Genomic DNA, 25,423 nt, shown 5'->3' with positions numbered 1-25,423 from the left:
CTATCCATCTGACAAAGAGCTAGTATTCAGAGTCCACAAGGAACTTAAATAAATTTACAAGAAAAAAAACCCATTAAAAAGCAGTCAAAGACATAAACCGACACTTCTCAAAATAAGACATTTATGCAACCAACAAACAGATGAAAAAAGGCTTAACATCACTGATCATTAAAGAAATGCAAATCAAACCCACAGTGAGATACCATCTCATGCCAGTCAGAATGGCAATTATTAAAAAGTCAGGAAACAACAGATGCTGGTGAGTCTGCAGAGAGATTCAAATGCTTTTGCACTGCTGGTGGGTATGTAAATTAGTTCACTCATGGTGGAAGACAGTATGGTGATTCCTCAAAGACCTAGAACCAGAAATAGTATTTAAACTACCATTTGACCCAGCAATCTCATTACTGGGTGTATACCCAAAGGAATATAAATCATTCTATTATAAAGATACAAGCACACATATGTTCATTACAGCACTATTCACAATAGCCAATAAATGGAATCAACCCAAATGCCCATCAATGATAGACTGAATAAAGAAAATGGTGGTACACATACACCATGGAATACTATACAGCCACAAAAAGGAATGAGATAATGTCCTCTGCAGGGACATGGATGGTGCTGGAAGCCATTATCCTCTGCAAACTAACTCAGGAACAGAAAACCAAACACCACATATTCACATGTTCTCACTCAAAAGTGGGAGCTGACCAATGAAAACACATGGACACAAGGAGGGGAACAACACACACTGGAACCTGTCCAGGGGTAGGGGATGGGGAGGGAGAGCATCATGAAAAATTGCTAATGCATGCTGGGTTTAATACTCAGGTTATAGGTATATGGGTGCAGCAAACCTCCATGGCATACATTTACCTATGTAACAAACCTGTACATCCTACACATGTACCCCAGAAATTAAAATAATTTTTTTAATAACTGTATATATCAGCACTGATTTGCATAACAAAAAGTTTTCAGGAACAATAGAAAACAAAATTAACTGAAAATGAAGTCAAGAAAGAAGTAAAGAGTTCAAATTGCCAATGTTTGAATCTAGGAAAAGAATGGTTTAAAAAAGTGTTTAGGACGGGAGTGATGGCTCACATCTGTAATCCCAGCACTTTGGGAGGGTGAAGTGGGAGGATCACTTGAACCTAGGAGTTCGAGACCAGCCTGAGCAACATGATGAAACCCCATCTGTACAGAAAAAAAGTGTGCACGTGTGTGTGTGTGTGTGTGTGTGCAAACTGGGTGTGGTGGCATGCCTGTAGTCCCAGCTACTTGGGAGGCTGAGGTGGGAGGATTGCTTGAGCCAGGGAGGTTGCTGCTGCAGTGAGCTGTGGTCGCACCACTGCATTTCAGCTGGGTGATAAAGCAAGACAGCCTCAAAAAAAAAATGTTTAAAGGATAACTGAGTTTGTCATAAGGAATGGGAAAGTATATTGGCTGAAATACTCTTAAACAGGAATCTGTAACACTTGCCTTCACTCTTCTATGCATGTGATGGAAAGAGAAAAAAAAAAAGATCTATCTGTGTTATCCTAAGGTAACTTTATTTCTTCATCTGTAAGATTGAGTAGGATAGGTAGGCGGGGACATTTTATCCTATGTAAAGTCTTTCCATTCCCAGCATTCTATGATTGTACAGGATTGCTCATGCTAGATTTCTAAATTGAAAATATCCTTCTGCCTAAATGTAAAATGCCACTTGACATTTCTGCAAGCCATAATTCAAGGAAATGGAAGAACAAATACCAAAGTAATTTAGCATAACAGAATGCTAAAGGGGAATTTTTTTCTTCTATCTATCTGTCAGTAGAGGTTCAAAAAGTTTGAAAGCAAAGTAATCTATTGAGATGTTTAATACAAAAGTATTTCTACATGCCAACATGAGGTGGTTTGACTCCTTATGTGCAGGGTGCCTTTGCCAAGAAGGTAGCTCCAAAACTGATCTTGTGACACTTAAGCCAACATCACTGTAAGATATAAACAAAGGATGCGGAAACTATAAGAGATGATTGCATCAGAGAGAGTCTTATGTGCGAATTGTGACCCACTCCCATTGGAGGGGAGGAAAGTTTTTCTCTTTTTCATTTCTAGCCTCTATTCACATAGCCCAAATAGCTTAATGTAGTCTTCTAGGGTAACAATGAGAGGGACACAGCAGACCTTTGTCTCACTAACATCTGAAGAAGTCTACAGGCAAAAAGCTGTACCTGGAGTTGCAGGGAGCAGTGGGGAAACAGTGGAAAAGTTGGTGTTGCAAAATGTGTTTCCTATAGGCCAAGCAGAAGTTAAACCAGCAGCTGTGCAAGAGGGGAGGCTTGGCAATGTGCAGGACTGTAATAGAAAACACGGTGATGTGTATTACAAGGGGCATGAGCTGGAGGAGGTGAGCCATAAGAAACTAGCCAAAGAGTTTATGAGTTTGGAAATGTTCAATGCAGAGGTCCCTGAGTGGGGTCATCAAAGAACCCTCAACTATATCGCCAGGAAGAAGAGTATGCTGTGCACATCTGCCAAGCCTCAAGAACAGCAGTGCTACCTTTTCCCTGCCTCCCAACCCACCTGTAGAGGCTCAATGAAAGGAAAACTGTGACTAGTGAGTTAAAGGGAAGAAGGAAAGACAGCCCTCTCTGGTGTTTCACCTGTTTAACATAGAATGTTACAAAAGCATTGAATTAAAACATGGTGGGAGTTTTATAGAAGAACTATTTTCTTGTCAGCTCTGAGTAAGCTCCATTTCTTTTCTTACATGGAACAGATAATAAATCAAAGGCACCAAAATATTTTTATTATTCTCCAAGTAATAAGCTTGGATATCTATCTCTACGAGAATAAAATAGCCATTTAGCATGAAAGTTAAGTTATGAGAACATGGTTTGGCAAAAGCATAGAAAACAAAAGAACTAAACTCCTTGACATGAGAGCATAAATGGAGTGTAAATATGGGACCTAGCAGAGTGACGTGAAGAGAAGAACGTCTGAGCAACCTAGAGGCATGAGAAGCCTTAAAGAAATGATGTCTAACTTCAAAGTTAAGCTCTTTGAACTTTTGTCACATAAACCCCTGTGCACTTTATCAAAACCAGGAGTAAAATCTGATACACATTCTAAGATAGATAGATAGATAGATGATTGATAGATAGATAGATAGATAGATAGATAGATAGATAGACAGACAGATAGGTAGGTAGATAGATAGTTTTTGAAGAAAGGGGTCAATTTTCACAATTAGATTGATGATGGAGTAGAAATATAAGACTAGATGGCACTTAACACATATCAAGAATCAATGTAGTCAAGAAATAAGAACCAAATATGGCCTCGATAATATAAGTCACTCATCCATACATACCTACCAACACCTCAAATTTTGGAAAAATCTTAAGGTAGTCACTGAACATTCCACAGAGGACAGAAGGAAGTTTGGACCAGTCTTATCTATGTCTTACCTAGACTCCAGTTGACATCTGGCTAATGTTCAAAATTACTTACTTGTATGTTGAGTCATCTTTGTTTTTCTTGTTAAGTAGAGAATGTTCTGTTGGGTCTAAACAAGATTCCTCCTTAGAAAATAAAGAAATTTCCTTGTGAATATCACTTTCCACTAAATTAGTATCTCTTTTAGGAAGGAAAAGGTAGTTTTCAATATGCCAGTGCTTTGCCTGAAAAAAACGAAAACATCTTTTATTTTTATGAAATTTATTTTCTTCAAACATTTACGTGTGTTTACCATGTGCTAGATTACTAATTAAAGTCCTGGGGTGGGACACACAAGAAGATAAAAAAGACGTGACTCTTCTCCACAAGAAGTTTACAGTTTTACAGGGGAAATGAAAGAGATTCATGTACCTTTAATAAAGGCAGAAAATGAGATGTGTCATAAGAAACAATGAAAAGATAATAATGAACTACAAGAAATTTTTTACCATTCCTATTTTAAAATTCTGAATAGCCAGATGTATATTTACTAAAAACAAAACAAAGCTTTTGTTAAAGAATTGCCAGTTATTTTTTCCCTCAACTACTTTATTTGCATGTTACCTCCTTAAAATGTTTTCAAAAGCTAGTTCAGTTATTAAATATTATTTTCTAAAAATTATGTGTGTTATATAATAATTTTCACAGATTTTGGCTACACTTCTTAAAATGCATTCATCTAACAAAAGTTTCCCGTTAACAATCTATTTTATGTTTTAAATACAGAGCCGATTTTCTCGTCTTATATTAATTCGCTTCATGCACACAGAATGTTCCAAAGAATGCAGCCTGTGAGATACGAGGGGAACCGTAGGCATCCTGCAGATATTTGGCTGGTCTGCAAATTGATCAGCCTTGTCATAAGTGTTTGCAGAATAAAATGCCTACAGGGCCAGTCAAATAATATCAATGAATGAATTGAACCTAATACAAGAAAATAAATGGGTAATAAATAGTAAATAAAACTCACCCTCAGTATTTAAGGCAATAAAAAAATGCAAGGACTACACTGCTACACTGAATTAAAGAGAACTCATTTTACATAAAGGCTATAGTTACTCTTAAGGAATGATGTATGTTCTTTTTTTGTATTTTTTTTTTCCACTGTAAGTTCTGGGATACATGTGCTGAATATGCAGGTTTGTTACATAGGTATACATGTGCCATGGTGGTTTGCTGCACCTATCAACCCATCATCTAAGTTTGAAGCCCCACATGCATTAGTTATTCATCCTAATGCTCTACCTCCCCTTTCCCCTCACCCCCCGACAGGCCACAATGAGTGATGTTCCTCTCCCTGTGTCCATGTGTTCTAATTGTTCAACTCCCACTTATGAGTGAGAACATGCGGTGTTCGCTTTTACGTTCCTGTGTTAGTTTGCTAAGGATGATGGCTTCCAGCTTCCTCCATGTCCTTGCAAAGACATGAACTCATCCTGTTTTATGGCTGCATAGTATTCCATGTTGTATGTGCCATATTTTGTTTTTCCAGTCTATCATTGATGGGTATTTGGTTTGGTTCCAAGTTTTTGCTATTGTAAATAGTGCTGCAAAAAACATACATGTGCATGTGTCTTTATAGTAGAATGATTTATAACCCTTTGAGTATATACTTAGTAATGGGATTCCTGGGTCAAATGGTATTTCTGGTTCTAGATCCTTGACGAGTTGCTACACTGTCTTCTACAATGATTGAACTAATTTGCACTCCCACCAACAGTGTAAAAGCATTCCTATTTCTCCACATCCTTGCCAACATCTGTTGTTTCCAGACTTTTTAATGATTGCCATTCTAACTAGTGTGGGATGGTATCTCATTATGGTTTTGATATGCATTTCTCTAATGACCAGTGATGATGAGGTTTTTTTCATATGTTTATTGGCCACATAAATGTCTTGTTTTGAGAAGTGTCTGCTCATATCCTTCACTCACGTTTTGATGGGGTTGTTTGGTTTCTTTCTCGTAAATTTGTTTAAGTTCCTCGTAGATTCTGCATATTAGACCTTTGGCAGATAGATAGATAGATTGAAAAATTTTTCTCTCATTCTGTAGGGTGCCTGTTCACTCTGATATTTTCTTTTGCTGTGCAGAAGCTTTTTAGTTTAATTAGATTGCATTTGTCAATTTCAGCTTTTGCTGCAATTGCTTTTGGTGTTTTAGTCTTGATATCTTTGCCCATTCCTATGTCCTGTATGGTTTTGAAAGGTTTTCTTCCAGAGTTTTTATTGTTTTAGGATTTACATTTAAGTCTTTAATCCATTTTGAGTTAATTTTTGTATAAGGTGTAAAAAAAGGGTTCAGTTTCTATATTCTGCATAAGGCTAGCCAGTTTTCCCAGCACCATTTATTAAATAGGGAATGATTTCCCCATTGTTTGTTTCTGTAAGGTTTTTCAGAGGTCAGATGGTTGTAGGTGTGTGGTGTTATTTCTGAGGCCTCTGTTCTATTCCATTAGTCTATATATCTGTTTTGGTACCAGTACCATGCTGTTTTGGTTACTGTAGCCTTGTAGTATAGTTTGAAGTCAGGTAGCATGATGTCTCCAGCTTTGTTCTTTTTGCTTAGGATTGTCTTGGCTATAAAGGCTCTTTTTTGGTTCCATATAAAATTTAAAGTAGTTTTTTCTAGTTCTGTGAAGAAAGCCAATGGTAGCTTCATGGGAATAGCATTGAATCTATAAATTACCTTGGGCAGTATGGCCATTTTCATGATATTGATTCTTCCTGTTCATGAGCATGGAATGTTTTTCCATTTGTTTGTGTCCTCTCTGATTTTCTTGACCAATGACTTGTAGTTCTCCTTGAAGACGTCCTTCATGTCCCTTGTAAGTTGTATTCCTAGGTATTTTATTTTCTTTGTAGCAATTGTGAATGGGAATTCACTCATGATTCGGCTCTCTGCTTGTCTATTATTGGGGTATAGGAATGCTTGTGATTTTTGCACATTAATTTTGTATCCTGAGACTTTGCTGAATTTGTTTTTCAGCTTAAGGATTTTTTGGGCTGAGACGATGGGGTTTTCTAAATATACAATCATGTCATCTGCAAACAGAGACAATTTGACTTCCTCTCTGCCTATTTGAATACCTTTTGTTTCTTTCTCTTGCCTGATTGCTTTTTTTTAAGAGAAATTAGAAACATGAATCTTTACATGAAATCTATTATTGTTTAAATATGGGCAACTAAATCAAATTTTAATTATTCACTGGATGAAGAGACACAATCAAAGTCACTGGACATCAAATCAATCAGATGAGGAGAGTTGCCAGTACATAAACTCTGCCTAGCATAACAGTAGTTAGTGCACAAAGAGGGGCACTGAAGAATTTCAAGCATCATTTGAATTTCTTCTTATCCGACAATCACCTGACAGCTTCGTGGGATAAACATGCATTCATGAATAAATCCTCTTCACTCCTATTTCTCCAACTCTAGAAATAGACATACCACACAACTTACTTTGAAAAATCTAACCTGAAAACCAGCCTAAGCCCAATAGCTATGTTATAAAAGGGATTCTAAGTTTTGTTTTGTTTAAAAAAAAAAAAAAAATCCCTTCTCTCCTCTCTCTTTCCCTTCCCTCTTTTCCTTTCCCCTTCCTCTCCTTTCCGTTTCCTCTTCCCCACACTCTTATGCTCTACATCTTGGGACTAATGGCACCTATATTCAAGACAGCTTGATAAAAGTAAATCCTTTAAAAAAAAAAAAAAAAAGAAGAAGAAGAAGAAGTAGCACAAACAGAAGGAACTAGGAAACCGTTTTCCCCAGCTTTGCTAGCCTTCAATTTTTAAAACTGACCCAGGTCTGATGACTCTTCTCCTGTCTTGAACAGAAAGGAAAAAATAAAATTATTCTCATGAGGGCTTTTTCGGTCTGAAGTCCTTAAACAATGCAAGATTTCACAGAAACAACAAATAATATCAATAACATAAAAATAAGTAGTTTTATAAGCACCCATTTCTGCATTAAAATAAAATTTAGCTACAGATTATGTTTGGTGGGTGAACTTTATATGGCACCTACACCTAGAATGGTGTTATTTCTTGGTTCAACCCCAGATGTCTAAGGAACTTCTTAGGTCACCCACTTGATGATGTTTCGTTTCTTTACCATTGTTCAAACCTCCACCTCATCTTGCCACAGCCTCCGTCAGCAATGCATTGGCTTCTTCAGTGGCCCGAGGCAGGCTTCCACCTTCTTTCCTGTCCAGACTGCCAGCCATGTCCCGCTCTGTCTCACTCATCACACACTCATATGAGTTCCCACTTAGCCGCTTTTTTTCCTGACTGAGAAAAATATAGTGCTTGTCTTGTTTACAAAAATACAAGAGATTGATACAGCTCCTGAGTGTTACATTGACACTCTCATTGTCCAGCCAATGTGGGTCCACCTCCTAGATGATTTTCTGATTTGCCAACACCCTCTGCATCCTAAAGGGTTGCTTAGAATTCTTTCCACACAGGTTGGCCTCATCAAACTGACTTTACAAATACAGCAACAACAAACGTTGTCTTCCGACACTAAAAGAATTGCCTACTCTCCAGAGTAAGATTGGCACCTGAGGCTCCTAAATAGAACCAAATCAGCTGGCTGAACAGAAATTGAGGCTTCACCTTAAACTTACACCAGGTTTGAATAGTACTGGTTGAAACCAGTCAAACATATTTTGTCCCCAAAAGCATAAATGGAACACGAAAAGTTCCCAAGAAGGCAAAAGGATAAAAGAACAGAAAATATGAGACTAAATATTTCCTTTATTTCATGCCCCCTACTTCCATTTCATTTCATAGGCAGGGACAAGTCAGATCTTGAGAAAGGGGTTAAAAATATGAGCTCTAAAGTGACCCAACTTGAGTTAAAAGCAAAACTCTACCACGATTAGCTTCTGCGAGCTCAGGCGATTAATTCAAACTCTCTGTGCCTCTGTTTGCTCGTTTGTAAAATGGGAATTGTGAGAGCTGCCCCCTCCTGAATTGAGCAATTGTGAAGATTAAATGAGTTAATTCTTGAAAAAAATCTTAGAACAGTGCCCCAGGTACACAAGAAAAACTCAGCAAATATTAACTATTATTATTTGCGGCAATAAACCAGAGAATGAATAATAGGATGATTGGTTTTTTCCTAAAATTTTCTACATTTGATTATTACGTTCTTAGTTAACAGTCATAATCACCTGTCTTTTTAGTAACACGATCATTTTATCCACGTTGAACTTTTACTAAATTTTGAAATTGAAGGAATTTATTTTAGAGGAGAATTTTTTCTTAGAAATCTTGGAATATTTTGAGCTGCACAGAGCTCCCATCTTTCCGTGTCTCTGGTGTCTTCCGCTTGATGAAACTGTCTTGGTTAATGGAAAACAGGACAAAGTTGCCTGGAGCTACTGCTTCAGAAATGTTGTCAGTTCTTTCATGACTAATGAACATTAAACAGCTGATGAGATTCAAATAGAAATCAGCCCAAGTTAATACTAAATGTCAAGTAAATACTAGAATAATAAAGAGCAATATTTCTACCTGACCAAAGATCCAAACAGGAGCATTGCAGACACCAGTCACACAAATGCTGCAGTCTGCAGAGGAGGAGATAATCAGTAACTGACCACCCGGCTCACACATCTCTAAGGAACTTATCCGGTCCTCATGAGGTTGGAATGATCTTATCAGAGTTGGGGCCTTTGTGATTTTGTTCTTACTGGAATTAAGACAGTACTCCTGAATGAAAACAAATACCAGACCTCTAAAAAATTCAAATATGAAACGATTACAATGACATAACACTTTTTTAAAAAGGCCGATTTTCAAACTTGGGAACAATAACCTGTGATCCAAATGCGAAAGCAAAGTTCATGATAAAAGAGGCTAGAAAATGAAATTACATTAAGAAAAAAAGGTTTCTAACTTATCTGACTACTTGGGAAATACAAAAAGGAACTAGTGGGGAAGGAGGAAGGAAAGAAAAATCTAAATAGTATAGCCAATTATTTGATAGAGATGAACTTTACCACATATATGTGGTCACATATACAACTTTTAAATATTATTGGAAAATCGAGGAGGTAATCAGTGATAAAAAAGAAAAAAATCCCAAACTAACTCAGGGTAACAATAATGTTAGATGAGGGAATAGTCCTCTACTATTTAAATTACATTTACAGTCTCATTGCAAATAAGGTGTAGCCTCACCTCAGTCAACATAGTGAGACCCTGTCTCTACAAAAAATAAAATTAAATTAAAATAAAATAAAATAAAATAATTAGCTGAGCATAGTGGAACATGCCTGTAGTCATAGCTACTCAGGAGGCTGAGGTGGGAGGATGGCTTGAGCCATGAGTTGGAAGTTGCAGAGAGCTATAATCATGCCACTGCACTCCAGTCTAGGTGACAGAGGGAGATCCTGTCTCAAAATAAATAAATAGATAAATAAGTAAATAAATACATTAAAAATAAGGTATATCCTAATTATTTACATTCAAATAATGCTGCAGTGCCTTCCTAACAATATTGCATTTCTAAATTGGATGACTTAACAGAAGGCTGTCAATATTGAGAAAAATATGATTTTCCTCATTAATTATTTAAAAGAAGTCTCTGCATGAAGCTTGTAAATGTTTTATTTAAAACACTTAGACTAAATATTTTTTCCTTTGTTTAGGAGACAGACAAGACTTGATTCATAGTTACTTGCAACAAAGGGTCACCAAAAATCTTAAAGGTAATGTGGTAATGTTTTTCAATTTACCTCTATATTCCAGATTTTCAACCATCCATCAAGATCTCCTGTGGTAAGGTATCGATTCATCTTATCAGTAGACATAATAATCGTTCCAGCTCCACTATGAGCCAAAAATTCAGCCAGAAGTTGCTTCTTATAGATATCCCAAAATCTGACATAACCAGATCCTCCACATGATACCAGGTTAGCTCCTCCTAACATGTAAGGGAAAATCTAATTAGAAAACTGAACAACCCATGCCAGAAATAACTTCTTCAGTGACTTTCCCTGTGGAAAGCATATGATGTTGGAGAGGTGAGTAGCCCTGAGATCAATTCCCAGCATCACTTTAATTTTGTCAAATATAAAATGGAGGTAACACTATGATAACCTCACTGGTTTGTGTTGAGTATTAAATGACATAGGATATTGAAATGTCCCATTACATTTAGTTCCCTTTTCTTCATTCATTATTCTGATGTTTTGGGGGTTTTTATATTTATTTATTTATTTTGTTTGTTTGTTTGTTTGTTTGTTTGAGACTCTGTCGCCCAGGCTGGAGTGCAGTGGCCGGATCTCAGCTCACTGCAAGCTCTGCCTCCCGGGTTTACACCATTCTCCTGCCTCAGCCTCCCGAGCAGCTGGGACTACAGGCGCCTGCCACCTCGCCCGGCTAGTTTTTTGTATTTTTTAGTAGAGACGGGGTTTCACCGTGTTAGCCAGGATGGTCTCGATCTCCTGACTTCGTGATCCACCCGTCTCGGCCTCCCAAAGTGCTGGGATTACAGGCTTGAGCCACCGCGCCCGGCCCGGGGGTTTTTAAAAGTTAGATGGAATTAATTTGTTTCCTCAGATAAACATGAAATATTAATTCCAACATTATGATAATATTCTCATTATATAAAATTCATCTTCCCTAATAACCCATTGGATATATACAGTGAAGTAAAAGTCTGCATGCACAGATTTGGATGGAATATGTAGTGACAGCAGAATAGCTATTGACTTCTCCATTTGGCAGCATGCTTAGAATTCTATTTATGAGCTTTCTTTAAATGTTTTCATCAATAATTCATTGTAAACCCTTATAAAACCCTTTTTTGGTGAATGAGTCTAGAACTAACCTTTTCATTTTCCATTTTTATGTTTTGTTGAAGCACCTTACCTAAGTTATTCTTCTGTGGCAAGGTTCCTATTATTTGATAACTCTCTGAATGACTTCCAGTTTGCCTCACAAATGTACTGCCAATTAACAATCATATTTATTTAAGGTAGAAATAATAACACGTAGCTGCTTCAGTGAAAATCTGGGAATACTGATAACATTAAAATTAGTATTGAGGAAATGAGAGTAATTTCAGGATAATAATTCATATTTTGAGTATAAGCAAGTTCTAGAAAATGGAAAGTTTTAGAATCTAATTGTTTCAAAGTTTATTCTAAACAACCCAGAATATTTTTAAATTATACCTTTATTGATTCTTAATGATTAAAAATTTTATATGAAAATTATACAGATTTTTCATCTGTAAATTAAATATGGGAAACAATAAACATAATTCAGATATGTTCATTTCCTTTTCAAATCCACAATACATATGTGTCTAGATTTCAAATACACAATACATATGTGCATTATTCTCCAAGGCAGATTTTCATTTCGGAAAGATGCAGCCTGCATCAACACCATGCTAATATTGCCACTGACAACAGGGAAAAAATTAAGCAAATGGTTATTTCATTTACATAATATCAAATAACTACAGTAAATCATAAAATAGCATTAATGTTGGTATACATCTCTAGAATATATAACTAATACTTCAAAAAAGAAAAAAAAAGATGAGAACAGAGAAGAGAGCAGGCAGCTCTTATCCTGGGATTAGCAATTCTTTCAAATTCTGTTACTGTGCTTAACATCCATGCTCCTCATTATTCTCTTCCAGCCTATTTTGATTAGGTACTCATAGTCAGTCTCAGACTCAACTCTACTGCTATATGTGGACTTAAGCTTTGACTCTGGCATACATCTTACTGTGCCCCTACGGTATTAAAATCTCTTTATGCCATGTCTGGGACAATTCTGATTGTTGCCCGTATTCAATAATTTGTCAGAATTGTTCCCTTCCTGATCTTAACATATACAACACTGGATAAATTAGTAGTGGGGTGTAGTCTGCCTCCTGCTCTTGAACCCATCCTCCTCAATTCCAACTTCCTTTGCCATGGTCTGTGACCTCACATGACACACTCCTGACTGGTTAGCTACATGCACTCAAATTCTACAAGATCTAGTAGAAATAGACTGGATTTTCTTTATTGCTCCCTTTCCAACTACATGTAAAATGTAAATATATATTTTACCTGTCACTGCAGTGTTTTTTCTTACTTTGAGGAAGCAAAGCCTCATAACAGCATTTTTGCCCTCAGTGTCAATCTCAAAGTTGCGGACTCCCATGGTAGATTGGTCTGCCACAGGGTGGGTGGAGTGGCTTCTCCCAGCACTAAGAAGTTTTTGAGGTTTTGTATCTGTGATGGAGACAAAGCCAGGTATATTAATGAAGAAAAATATCTGCTTTGAAAACTAGTGCCTATGAAACAGCAGGCCGCCATCTATCACTATCTCCAATGACTCCAAGTCTCACAATAGACTTCCAGTCAACATCTATCAAGCCTTCTGACATTTCTTAACCACAGCTGGAAGAACTGTTTGACTTTATTTTTGTTTTTCATGTTCCATACAAACTTGCTGTGTTTTCCTTGATATGAATTAAATAAGAACTTAATATTGGCATCAATGCTAACATCTTAGGGATCCTAATATGCCCAAGACAAATGTAATTCCGATATTGTGGCATTTTCAACTTATTAATGATTAAAATTAATCTTGGAAATACTATAATGAACATGAGCTCTAATGACTATGTTTAATTAAATGAGGCTTTTTAACATTACTATTTGTTAGTGAGTTACTCTGGAGAAAACATTTCTAAGCATACTTCAATTATCTAATGATATCATCTCCGGGCCACACTAGTAAAACCTGGGGATATTCATCTCAGAATCTATGAACAGTCTGCCCATAATTATGAAAAATCTATACAGACATATTTTCAAAATTCCCAAATAAGAAATCGATTGCAGTGCCTTTTATGTCTTTCAGAAATTTGACATCTATTCACTTTTCTCCTTAATTATCTCTCTGTGTATTCTAAAGCCCAGTGTAGAGGAAGAGGCAGAATTCCAAACCCCTCATGGTATAAGTTCAAATGAATCCTAAAATGATTAGCTCTTAGGACATAAAGCAGGTCAGAGCTTTGTGTTTGCAGCCAAGTATCCCCTAAATCTCTTAAGTTTGTTTTCCTACTCTTAATAAAATAGCTTCTCAGTTTTCACCCAGAAAGAAAACTGCATCTGATGACCAGTTCATTCCTAAAGTTCAATTCAGCCTCTATGAGTTTATTCAGTTGAGACAACAGAACCTCACTGGGCCATGAGGAATGACATTTTCATTACCAAAATAAATTAGTCTAAAGAAAAACCTTCAGTATCTAAGGAAACTGAAATAAAATGTGAAAGGCAATTGTCAAGACATTTTACTTAAATATAAAATATTCATGTGCTCTGCTAAACTCCCATAAAATACAATATACTCCCATCTAATGTTCCTCATGGGCTTCTAAAGCAAGGAATAATTTAAGATTTCCAGGTGGCATAGTATTTATTACAAGCTCTAGATTGAGTCTCAACAGCCTATCGAGTGAACATGAATTTCCATTTTCTTAGCAAAGGGTACCTAACGTTCACTCTTAGGTAATTTGGCAAGGTTTATTGAAAAAAAATAAACTAAATAAAAATGAGAGTCTTGCTCCCTGCTATCAGTAGTTCAGAAATGTCAATGTAGCATAAAGAAAAGAAATGGCGTGCCATGGAGAATTTGCTAAGCCAAATAAATCTCAAGATTCTCTTTAGCCACTTTGACAACACAATGATATCCCTAATCCTTCGTGCTTACAGCCAATCACCTATAATTTAGGAGCAAGTTGCAGCAGGCACATGCATGAACAACAAGGCCTACAGTGATTTGACTAGCCATGTTATTTTAGTTTCAAACTCACGCTTACCTAATTTTGACTTTAGCAACCTCTGGTAATCAGGGTGAAGAACATGGTGAGCACTCTCTGTGCTACTGTTCCATAGAACAATTTCTCCATCATAACTCCCTGCACAAGACAGGATGGAGAATATAAATTGCCAGGAGATTAAGATAGAAAATACGAGCAACAGCAATCAGAGGAAGTTATTAGCAGTATATCTTACACAGAATATGGCACATAGTGGGCACTCTATATTTTTAGAAACATGAATAATAATAATTGATATTTGTATTAACTTTAGAGCTTACAATCCCCACAGTATAACCTGAGCATATGTGTGTAGAAATTACTGCTGTTTCCTTTTATCTTATGGTAATAAAGCATTCAGAACAAATGCTTTGCAGATAAAAAACTGGAGCTTGAGTCTTGGTTCTCTCACTTACTGTGTGACCTTGGACATGTTATTTAATTCTACTTGATGCTGCAATTTTCTCATCTATAAAAAATAGTTAATAATTGTATTTATCTCCTAGAGTTATTGTAGAGAATGAAAGTACTTACAGTAGCACTGAGCATATTGTAAGTACTGGAGAAAATGTTAATTACCATCATACTTTTTATTATTGGGTAAGGGCAAGTAAATCAAGTCCTCCTATGTTTCTGTTTCACACATCCCTTCTTGTGTGTGTATGTGTGTGGATGGGTGTGTGTGTGTTCTCTTCATTCTTGTCTTCCACAATCCTAAAGTTTTTCCTACAGAAAGTCCTTCAGTACTCCTCTTCACAGAAAACAAAGAAAAGCCCAAATAGCCCAAAAGCCCAAAGTGAGGTGAAGTCTGAGCAACCATATCCTGTGGAGGAACAAAGCAGCAATGTCCAGACCATTGTTCTCAGTGACTTAGTGAGGACAGCTACCCACTGAGCAGAGTGTCTATGGCAAGGAGAGCAAAAGAGTTTGGGTGGGATGTACGAATGGTGACTTTTTTGGGAATAGGGGAGAAAAGAGAGAAATGCACACTAAACTGTATTGTCCTAGAAAGAGCAGTCTCTATGGGAGGCCGAGGTGGGCGGATCAGGAGGTCAGGAGTGTGAGACCAGCCTGGCCAATATGGTGAAACCCTGTCTCTACTAAAGATACAAAAAAAAAAACTTAGCTGGGCGTGGTGGCATGTGCCTGTAATCCCAGCTACTCAGGAGACTGAGGCAGGAGAAACACTTGAACCCTGGAGGCAGAGGTTGCAATGAGCCAAGATTGCACAATTGCACTCCAGCCTGGGCAACAGAGCAAGACTCCACTCCATCTCAAAAAAAAAAAAAAAAAAAAGAGAAAGAAAGAAAGAGCAATCTGTGCATCTCACAAATTGAACCAGGGGGATGGAGTTCAGCTGTCCATAGAAACATCCATCTTCTCTTATGCTTTACTTGCAGTGATTGACCAAATATTTCCACATAGGATTGATGGGAGGAGAATGAGTGAAGAGACTGTCAACCCACCAATACAATGGTATTTACTAATACTTTCACAATAACAACCACACTGTTTTGCACTTCACTGCCCATCACATTTCAGGATGCAATCCTCCCTGCAGGGGTGGCCTTCCAGTGACTGTAAAGCTAATTTATCTACAGAGTTGGTCTTACTAGAAAGTAATTTGGTTAGTCCTGAAAGCAGGGGAACTTTAAATGTAGATAGATCAGTAAACCTCATATTGTAACACTTCATAGATATCCTGGATCTTTTCCTGTAAGTTTTCATTCCTCTTAATTGATGACATTTTTGGTTCTATAAAAAAAAAAAAATTCAGCTGTCAAAATATGGACTTGAAAATTTCATGGTGCAATCTGTCTCTATAAATTGTATTCTTTGGCCAGAAATGATACAACAATTTTTCATTCTCTTTAATATGTCACATCAAAGCATGCCTATGAATCATTTTAAGAGCTTGGATTTGTAGACATTTTGTGAGGACAGACTTTTATCAACATTATCTGGGCTAAATTATGCCAAAGAGTTAATATGTTCACATTATGAAACGTCTAAGTGCCACCAATGTGTGATTCGTACCCAACAGCCCTAATGCTGCTCCTGGAAAATGGACAATACAAATAAAAGCTAATATTTATGGATGAGCTTATTGTGTGCTGAGAACTGTGTTAAACCCTTGCACAGATAATCTGAACTATAAACCAAAATATAGATATATTATTATCTTCCAGACAAAATTACGATTCAGAGTTTAAATAACTTGCTCATTATCAAGTTGTGGCAATTGGTAGAACCGTGATGGGAAATCAGACAGCCAGGCATAGGAGCTGATGATCAGAACTACTAATATATTTCCCTAGAAATAAGGCCTAAGAAGAGCAAGCGCTGCTTCTTCAAAAATCTATTCATGTTCAAAGGAAACAATCAACAAAGCAAAGAGACAACCTACAAAATGGGAGAAGATAGCTGCAAACTGTACATCTGATAGTATAAGGGGCTAGTATCCAAAATATATAAGAAAATCAAACAACTCTGTAACAAAGAAAACCTGATTTTAAAATGGACAAAAGACCTGAATAAACATTTCTCAAAAGAAGACATAACAAATGGCCAACAGACATACAAAAAAAAAAAAGTCCAACATCTCTGGTTATCAGGGAAATACAAATCAAAACAACCTGAGCAAGACATCACTTCACTCCAGTCAGAATGGATCCTGTCAAAAAATCAAAAGATAAAAGTATTGGCAAAGATATCGGGCAGAGGGAACACTTACATATGGCTGGTGGGAATGTAAATTAGTATAGCCTTTATGGAAAACAATATGGAGGAATTGAAAATAGAACTACCATATGATCCAGAAATTCCACTACTGGGTAAGGAAATGAAATCAGCATGTGGAGGATATATCTGCACCCTTATGTTTATTGCAGCATTATTCACAATAGTCATGATATAAAATCAACCTAAATGTCCATCAATGAATAAATGAATAAGGAAAATGTGCTATATATACACAATGGAATAGTATTCAGTCATAAAAAGAATAAAATCTTGCCATTCGCAGCAACGCGAATGAACCTGGTGGACATTATGTTAGGTGAAATAAGCCAGGCATATAAAGACAAATATCACATGGTATCACTCAGTTGTGGATTCTAAAAAGTTATTCTCATAAAAGTAGAGGGTAGAATAGTGGATACCAGAGGATGGGGAGGAGAGAAGGGAGCAGGTGATGGTGAGAGATTGGTCAACAGGTAAAAAGTTACAGTTAGACGGGAGGAATGAGTTCTGGTGGTCTATTGCATAGTAGGATGACTAGAGTTGACAATAATGTATTGTATACTTCAAAATAGCTAGAAAAAAAGACTTTTTAATGTTCTCATCACTAAGATATGATATATGTGTAAGGTTATTAATACACTAATTACCATGATTTGATCATTGCACAATTTATACATGTATTGAAACATCATGTTGTGCCTCACAAATATGTACAATTATTAATGTTATGTGTCAATCATAAGTTAAAAAGAAATATATGGCCGGGCACAGTGGCTCACGCCTGTAATCCCAGCACTTTGGGAGGCTGATGCAGGTGAATTGCTTGAGCTTAGGAGTTTGAGATCAGCCTGGACAACACAGTAAAAACCCATCTCTACTAAAAATACAAAAAGTTGGCCAGGCATGGTGGGGCGCGTCTGTGGTCCCAGTTACTCAGGAGGCTGAGGTGAGAGGATCACTTGAGCCTGGCAGACGGAGATTGCAATCAGCTGAGATCTGGCCACTGCACTCTAGCCTGGGCAATAGGTAGACACCCCATCTCAAAATACACATATATATATATAACAACTGAGAAAAGGCTTTTTAAAAAGTGAGTGAGCCAAGACAAACCAAAACAAACCAAACTTCACCAATGATTGTCAAGTGAAAGTTCAGTTTACCTGTAACAACAGTTTGTGGAGGTAAAAACGCAGCACATAAGATGTCATGATGGTGCTGTATGCCTCCTTTCCATTCTTCAGGCTGGATGAAAAATTGATTGAAGTTTTGGGGTCGAAACACAGTAATAGCCCTAGCAAAAAGGATATAGAATTTAGCTGTGGATCTAAAATTGATGTAGATATTGAGTAACCACTATCCACTTGAATGATGTGATTAGAGACTTCTAAAAGACTATGCTGCCCAAAATTTATCCCAAATTGACATCCATAATACTGAGTTTCCCACACTAAACATTTTTATTACCTCATTAAATTATCTGGTAAATTATAAATTTTTGACAATAGAAGGTTAATTATCCTTTCACAATCATTAACAACAAACCATGTAACCATTTATCAGATTAATTATCCATCGCCATGACCCTAAAGCAAAGCTTCCCCACATGGGTATTATGAGATCACTGAGCTTTATAGTAATAACAATTAAAACTGAGGGCAGGCCTATGAACAAATAACGTTTTGTACTTCAAACAAAATCAATAAGGTTTTTTTTCCATCAAAATTTCTCAGGACATTTAGCACTCCTTGTGGCATTTTCAAGACTTAACTGATCACAGAATCCATTCTCTTGGAATCTACAGCATCTTGAAGAACTATAATTTGTGGAACACACTTAGAAAACGCCACCGCAAAGAAGTGGGACATAGAACAGATACATTTTGAACAGAAAGAACAGTATTAGAGAGGTCAGTATCTGGGGGCACTGCTGATAAATTTGAGAATAGGACAGGATGGGCAAAGAATGAAATGCCTTGTGCCTGGTGGGGAAGGGAGGAGTGTAAAGATTCCATTTTTGGGGCATTAACACCACCCTGTTTTCACTTGCTGATCTGAGCTCTGGCCAGCAGCCTATGCTAAGCCTCTTGTTTCTTCTAGAGCCATCTAGATCTCAAGTGAGCATTTGCAACCATAGTTATGGGGTCTTTCACCATCATTCTCTCTTCACCTTCTTGAGATCTTTTATTCCCACCACTCTAAAGGTTTCCTAGTTGTCCTACCAGTGTTACTCCTTAGCCTCAGAGTTTCCAGTGGCCTGCTTCTCTTCCTGCCTCCTCATCTTTCTTTCCCCACTCTTTATTTTCTATTCCCTTCTTTCTCTCACCCTTTTTAACATGTGGTATATATACACAATGGAACATTCCTTATCTTCATTCCTCCACTTCTGTCTATCCACTCAAACTGGCTTAGAGATCTCATATATCACCATGAGTTCCAATGTCACTGCTATACAAATGGCTCTTAAATTATCTTCATTCATAATCTTTGCCAGAAATAGCTTCCATTTGCCAGTTGACAGTTCCATATAATGCTTCTATCAGCAAAAGATCTCAACATGTCAAAAATCCAAATTTGACATCTTCCCTCCATACCAGCCCTCTGTCTGCAATCCCAAATATGGTTAATAGACTAACATTCCAGCCTCTTTGGATGTCTTTCTCTTCCCCAGTCAAATTAAATACTTAGATTATATCTCTGCAATATGTTACATATTCATTTCTTACTATTTTACTTCAAACAGTCAATGACAGCTTCCTGGTTCTGTGCTAACTACCTCATGGTTGAATGACTGTAATAGCCTACTGATTAATTTTACTGCTTCTAGTTTACCCATCTCTGGCACATTCTTCATCTGGCTACTAGATTAATTATTCTACTCTGGGGCATTTTCATTTATTCTGTAAGAATTTCTTATTTGCCACATGGAAGTCACAGTTCATAGTGATGCAGGGTACAGAGCCATCAGCATAAAATGACTAAATTCAAGGTAAAATGTGGTAAGTGCTAAGAGAGTACTGATCAACTGCCATGAAAGACCGGCGTAGAAATCAAAGAAGGCTGAGTTGAACACTGATATTTGAACTGGACCATAAAATATGGGTAGAATTTGCAAGATGAAAACACTCTGGATGGAGAAAACAACATGATAAACGATAAGGCTAATGCCCCATTAGAAAACATTTGTTAGTTTTTCATTTCCTACATGATAAAATTCAAATGTGTAAATCTGTTATTTAAGACCCAATAATACATAGATCTAATGTATGTTTTCAGAATTATTTCTCTCTATTCTTCTACCCTTGCTTTTCAGTTATATGTGAATGTCCAATTAAATATTTGACAGAGGCACTGGAAGCCATAGGGTAAATATGGTATACCTTAAGTGTTAATTTTACTCAAAAAGTTTGAGGAAGAATAATTTTCTAATAAAATAAAGATAGATGAATTAATGCAAGAGAATGCAAAGTTTACCTGAATTTCAAAAAAGGAATTCAAAGTTTTAAATTTATTTTTTGCTTGCAGTAGCTGTTTTGAACTGCTAGGAGCTAAGTTTCTGAAGCACAACTTCTTGTCCAACCCAAACAATATTCTTAGTCTTCTCTAGGTACCTCTGACATTTCTGTCTGTTTTGTTTTATTTTCATTCATGGTATGCTTTTTCATGCCCTTAGGAATTTCTTTTTACACACAGACTCACATGAACCTAACCACACACCAACTCTTTAAGGCCCATCTAATTCTGGTAGAATTCCTTAATAACTAGGATTAAAAGAAATAGTTCCTCTTCTGACCTCTTAAGATCATTGACATTTAACTTACAACATTCAATGTTATATAGTTTCAGCTCCTTGGCTAAATTATAAATTCCTAGAAACCATGCATCTTGTCTTAATCTGTAACCCTACAGTAGCAAGCATAGTGACCTATACATATTGAGTGTTCAATAAATATCTGTCACATAAATGAAGAAAAAATTTTCTGCTTAAATGTCACCTCCTCGGGCAAGCCTTCCCTGACCACCCTCTCTGAAGACTCTCTGAGTCTCTCATCTCTTACTCTATTTCATTTTTTATAACACTTACCATTGTATGACACTGTGTTCTATATTTATTTGCTTATGTTCTATCTCTCCTACTACAAAGTAAGTTCTAGAGGATCAAGGACTTTGTTTTTTTTCCTTCTACAACAGCAGCATCTAGAATAATACCTACACATGATAGGCATTTAATAAATATATGCCAAATCAATGTACTAATTATTCTATTTTAAATAATCAGATCCTTTGAATGAAGCAACAGGCTCCTGTAAATTCCATGAGACAGGTGAAAAACTGGTACTTTCTCAAAAACGCCACCTCCTGGCTGGAGGCCAACAAACTCAGGACATTACAGCAACTCATGACAGAACAACCCTGCTCCAAGGGAGGAGAAAACAACAGCTAATCCCACTGCCTGTAACATCCTGGCTAACCAGCGGTCCTGAGTCTGTCCATGTGACAACTTCACTGTTAGCATAATGAGCATTCAAGAAAGTCAGCACACTAAATATATCTACAAGGACTCTCACAGAGTCTACTTCACTCTCCTGACACCTCCACCAGAGCAGGTGCTGGAACCTATGGCTGAAACACCTAAAGATGGATCACATCAGAGGACTCTTTGCAGACACTCCCCAGCACCAGCCCAAAGGCTGGTAGTTCCACTGGGTGACTAGACCCAGAAGAGCAGCAACAATCACTCCAGTCTGGCTTGTAGGAAGCCCCATCCCTAGGGGAAGGGACAGTGCACCACAGCAAGGGATCGCCCCATGCCATGAAACAAAAGAATCTGAACAGCAGCCCTTGAATTCCAGATTTTTTCACTGAAATAGTCTACCTGAATGAGAAGAAATCAGAAAAGTAATTCTGGTAATATAACAAAACAAGATTCTATAACACCCCCGAAAGACCACACTAGCTCCCCAGCAATGAATCCAAACCAAGAAGAAATCTCTGAATCATCAAATAAACAATTCAGAAGGTGGATTATTAAGCTACTCCAGGATATACCAGAAAAGAGTGAAAAGCAATGAAAAGAAATTTTTAAAAATATAGGATATGGATGAAAAAAAATGCTCCAGAGAAATAGATACCATAAAGAAAAAAACAATCACAACTTCTGAAAATGAAAGACACACTTAAAGATATACAAAATGCACTGGTAAGTTTCAACAATAGAATCAGACAAGTAGAAGAAAGAACTTCAGAACTCAAAGACAAGGATTTCAAATCAACCCAATCAGAAAAACAAAAAATAATTTTTTAAAAATGAACAAAGCCTCCAAGAAATTTGAGATTATGTTAAATGGACAAACCTAAGAATAATTGGTGGTCCTGAGGAAGAAGAGAAATCTAAAAGTTTAGAAAACTGCTTAGAGGGAATAATTGAGGAAAACTTTCATGACCTTTCTAGAGATCTAGACATTCAAATACAAGAAGCTCAAAGAACACCTGGGAAATTCATCACAAAAAGATCACCGCCCAGACACATAATCATTAGGTTATCTAAAGTCAAACAAAGGAAAGAATCTTGAGGCCTATGAAGCAAAAGCATCAGCTAATCTATAAAGGAAAACCTGTCAGATAAACAGTAGATTTTTCAGCAGAAACCCTACAAGCCAGAAGAGATTGGAGTCCTATCTTTAGCCTCCTCAAACAAAGTAATTGCCAGCCAAGAATTTTGTATCCAGCAAAACTAAGCTTCATAAATGAAGGAGAAAGTCTTTTTCAGACAAAAAAATACTGAGAGTTAACAACTACCAAGCCAGGACTATAAGAAATGCTAGAAGGAGTTCTAAATCTTGAAACAAAACCTCAAAATTCACCAAAGTAGAACCTCCTTAAAGCACAAATCTCACAGAGCCTGTGAAACAATAACACAGTGGAAAAAAAAACAATGTATTCAGGCAAAAACTAGCTCAATGAATAAAACAGTACCTCACATCTCAATACTAACCATTGAATGTAAATGGCCTAAATGCTCTGCTTAAAAGATACAGAATGCCAGAATGGATGAAAATCCACCAATCAAGTATCTGCTATCTGCAAGAGACTCACCTAACATATAAGGACTCATAAACTTAAGGTAAAGGAGTGGAAAAAGATATTCCATGCAAACGGACATGAAAAGCAAGCAGGAGTAGCTATTCTTATATCAGACAAAACACACTTTGAAGCAACAACAGTTAGAAAAGACAAACAAGAACATTATATAATGATTAGAAAAACAATCCAACAGGAAAATATCACAATCCTAAATACATATGCATCCAACATGAGAGCCCCCAAATTTATGAAACAATTATTACTAGACGTAAGAAATGAGATAGATGGCAACACAGTAACAGTGGGGGACTTCAATACTGCACTGACACTAATAAACAGGTTGTCCAAGACAGAAAGTCAACAAAGAAATATCGGATTAAACCATACCCTAGAACAAATGGGCTCAACAGATATTTACAGAGCATCCTACCCAACAACTGTAGAATATACATCCTTTTCATCAGCACATGGAACATTCTCCAAGATACAACATATGATAGGTGACAAAACAGGTTTCAATAAATTTTATAAAATGGAAATTATATCAATAAATTTTAGAAAGTTGAAATTATATCAAGTACCCTCTCAAACTACAGTGGAATAAAATTGGAAATTAGCTCCAAAAGGAACCCTGAAAACTATACAAATACATGAAAATTAAGTAATCTGCTCCTCAATGATCTTTGGGTCAACAATGAAATCAAGATGGAACTTTAAAAATTCTTTGAACTGAACAATAATAGTGACACAAATTTTTAAAACCTCTGGGATACAGCAAAAGTGGTGCTAAGAGGAAAGTTCATATAAATACCTATATCAAAAAGTCTGAAAGAACACAAATAGACAATATGAGGTCATACATCAAGGAACTAGAGAAACAAGAAAAAATCAAACCCAAACCCAGCAGAAGAAAAAATATAACAAAGATCACAGAAAAATAAATGAAAAGAAAACAACAAAAAAATGCAAAAGAAAAATGAAACATACAGCTGTTTCTTTGAAAAGGTAAACAAAATTGGTAGACCATTAGTGAGATTAACCAAGAAAAGAAGAGAGAAGATCCATATAAGCTCAATTACAAATGAAATGGGAGATATTACAACTGATACCACAGAAATATGAAAGATCATTCAAGGTTACTATGAACACCTTTACACATCTAGAGGATTTGGACGCAAATTATTTCCTGTGCAAAGCCAAGAATGCTCTCAGGCTGAGCCCCAGTTTGGGAGTTTACTTGCATTAAGACAAGTTGCAGAAACTGTAGCATGTCCTTTATTCCTGTGGTGTCTTACTAATATCAGTGTGTCAGTCTTTCCTTATTGTATGTGCTGATTTTAAAATCTAGAAGATTTGGACGCATTTCTGGAAATACACAACCCTCCTTGATTAAATTGGGAAGCAATACAAACTCTGAACAGACCAATAACAAGTAGTGAGATTAAGACAGTAATAAAAACGTTGCTAACAAAAAAAAAAAAGTCCAGGACTGGATGAATTCACAGCTGAATTCTATCAGATATTCAAAGAATAATTGGTACCAATCTTACTGAAACTATTCCAAAAGATAGAGAAAGAAGATATCCTCCCTAAATCATTCTATGAAGCCAGTATCACCCTGATACCAAGAACAGGAAAGGATATAACAAAAAAAGGAAACTACAGACCAATAACCCTGATGAACATAGATGCGAAAATCCTGAACAAAATACTAGCCAACTAAATCCAACAGCATTTCATAAAGATAATCCAACATGATCAAGTGAGTTTCATACCAGGGATGCAGAAATGGTTTAACATACACAAGTTAATAAATGTAATATATCACATAAACAGAATTTAAAACAAATATCACACGATTATCTCAATAGATGCAGAAAAGACATTTGACAAAATCCAGCATCTCTTTACGATTAAAATCCTCAGCAAAATCTGCATCAAAGGAACATACTTCAAAGTAATAAAAGCCACCTATGGCAAACCCACAGCCAACATTATATTGAATGGGGAAAAGTTGAAAGCGTTAACCCTGAGAACTGAAACAAGACAAAAGTGTCCTCTTTCACCATGTCTATTCAACATAGTACTGGAAGATCTACCAGAGCAATCAGACAAGAGAAAGAAATAAAGGGCATCCAAATCAGTAAAGAGGAAGTCAAACTGTTGCTGTTTGCCAATGATATGATTGTACACCTAGAGAACCTAATGACACCTCTAGAAAACCCTAATGACTCCTTCAAATGCTCCTAGATCAGATAAATGAATTCAGT

The 25,423-nt window shown here is 36.6% G+C and overlaps 1 protein-coding gene across 1 annotated transcript in view; it reads right to left on the bottom strand.

Annotated features, from left to right (window-relative positions):
- WDR49 (WD repeat domain 49) overlaps nt 1-25,423 on the bottom strand; it is a 186,375-nt gene that overhangs the window by 44,444 nt on the left and 116,508 nt on the right. Inside the window, exons 11-16 of the mRNA XM_025376536.1 lie at nt 18,234-18,364; nt 14,332-14,430; nt 12,572-12,736; nt 10,235-10,422; nt 9,009-9,206; nt 3,508-3,677 (exon numbers count right to left, since the gene is read on the bottom strand). Coding sequence (XP_025232321.1) covers nt 3,508-3,677; nt 9,009-9,206; nt 10,235-10,422; nt 12,572-12,736; nt 14,332-14,430; nt 18,234-18,364 — 951 coding nt within the window. The remainder of the gene's footprint in view (nt 1-3,507; nt 3,678-9,008; nt 9,207-10,234; nt 10,423-12,571; nt 12,737-14,331; nt 14,431-18,233; nt 18,365-25,423) is intronic.

This window comes from Theropithecus gelada, chromosome 2 (genome assembly GCF_003255815.1).
Source record: "Theropithecus gelada isolate Dixy chromosome 2, Tgel_1.0, whole genome shotgun sequence".
NCBI classification, from domain to species: domain Eukaryota; kingdom Metazoa; phylum Chordata; class Mammalia; order Primates; family Cercopithecidae; genus Theropithecus; species Theropithecus gelada.
This window is presented reverse-complemented; position numbering and strand designations above follow the sequence as displayed.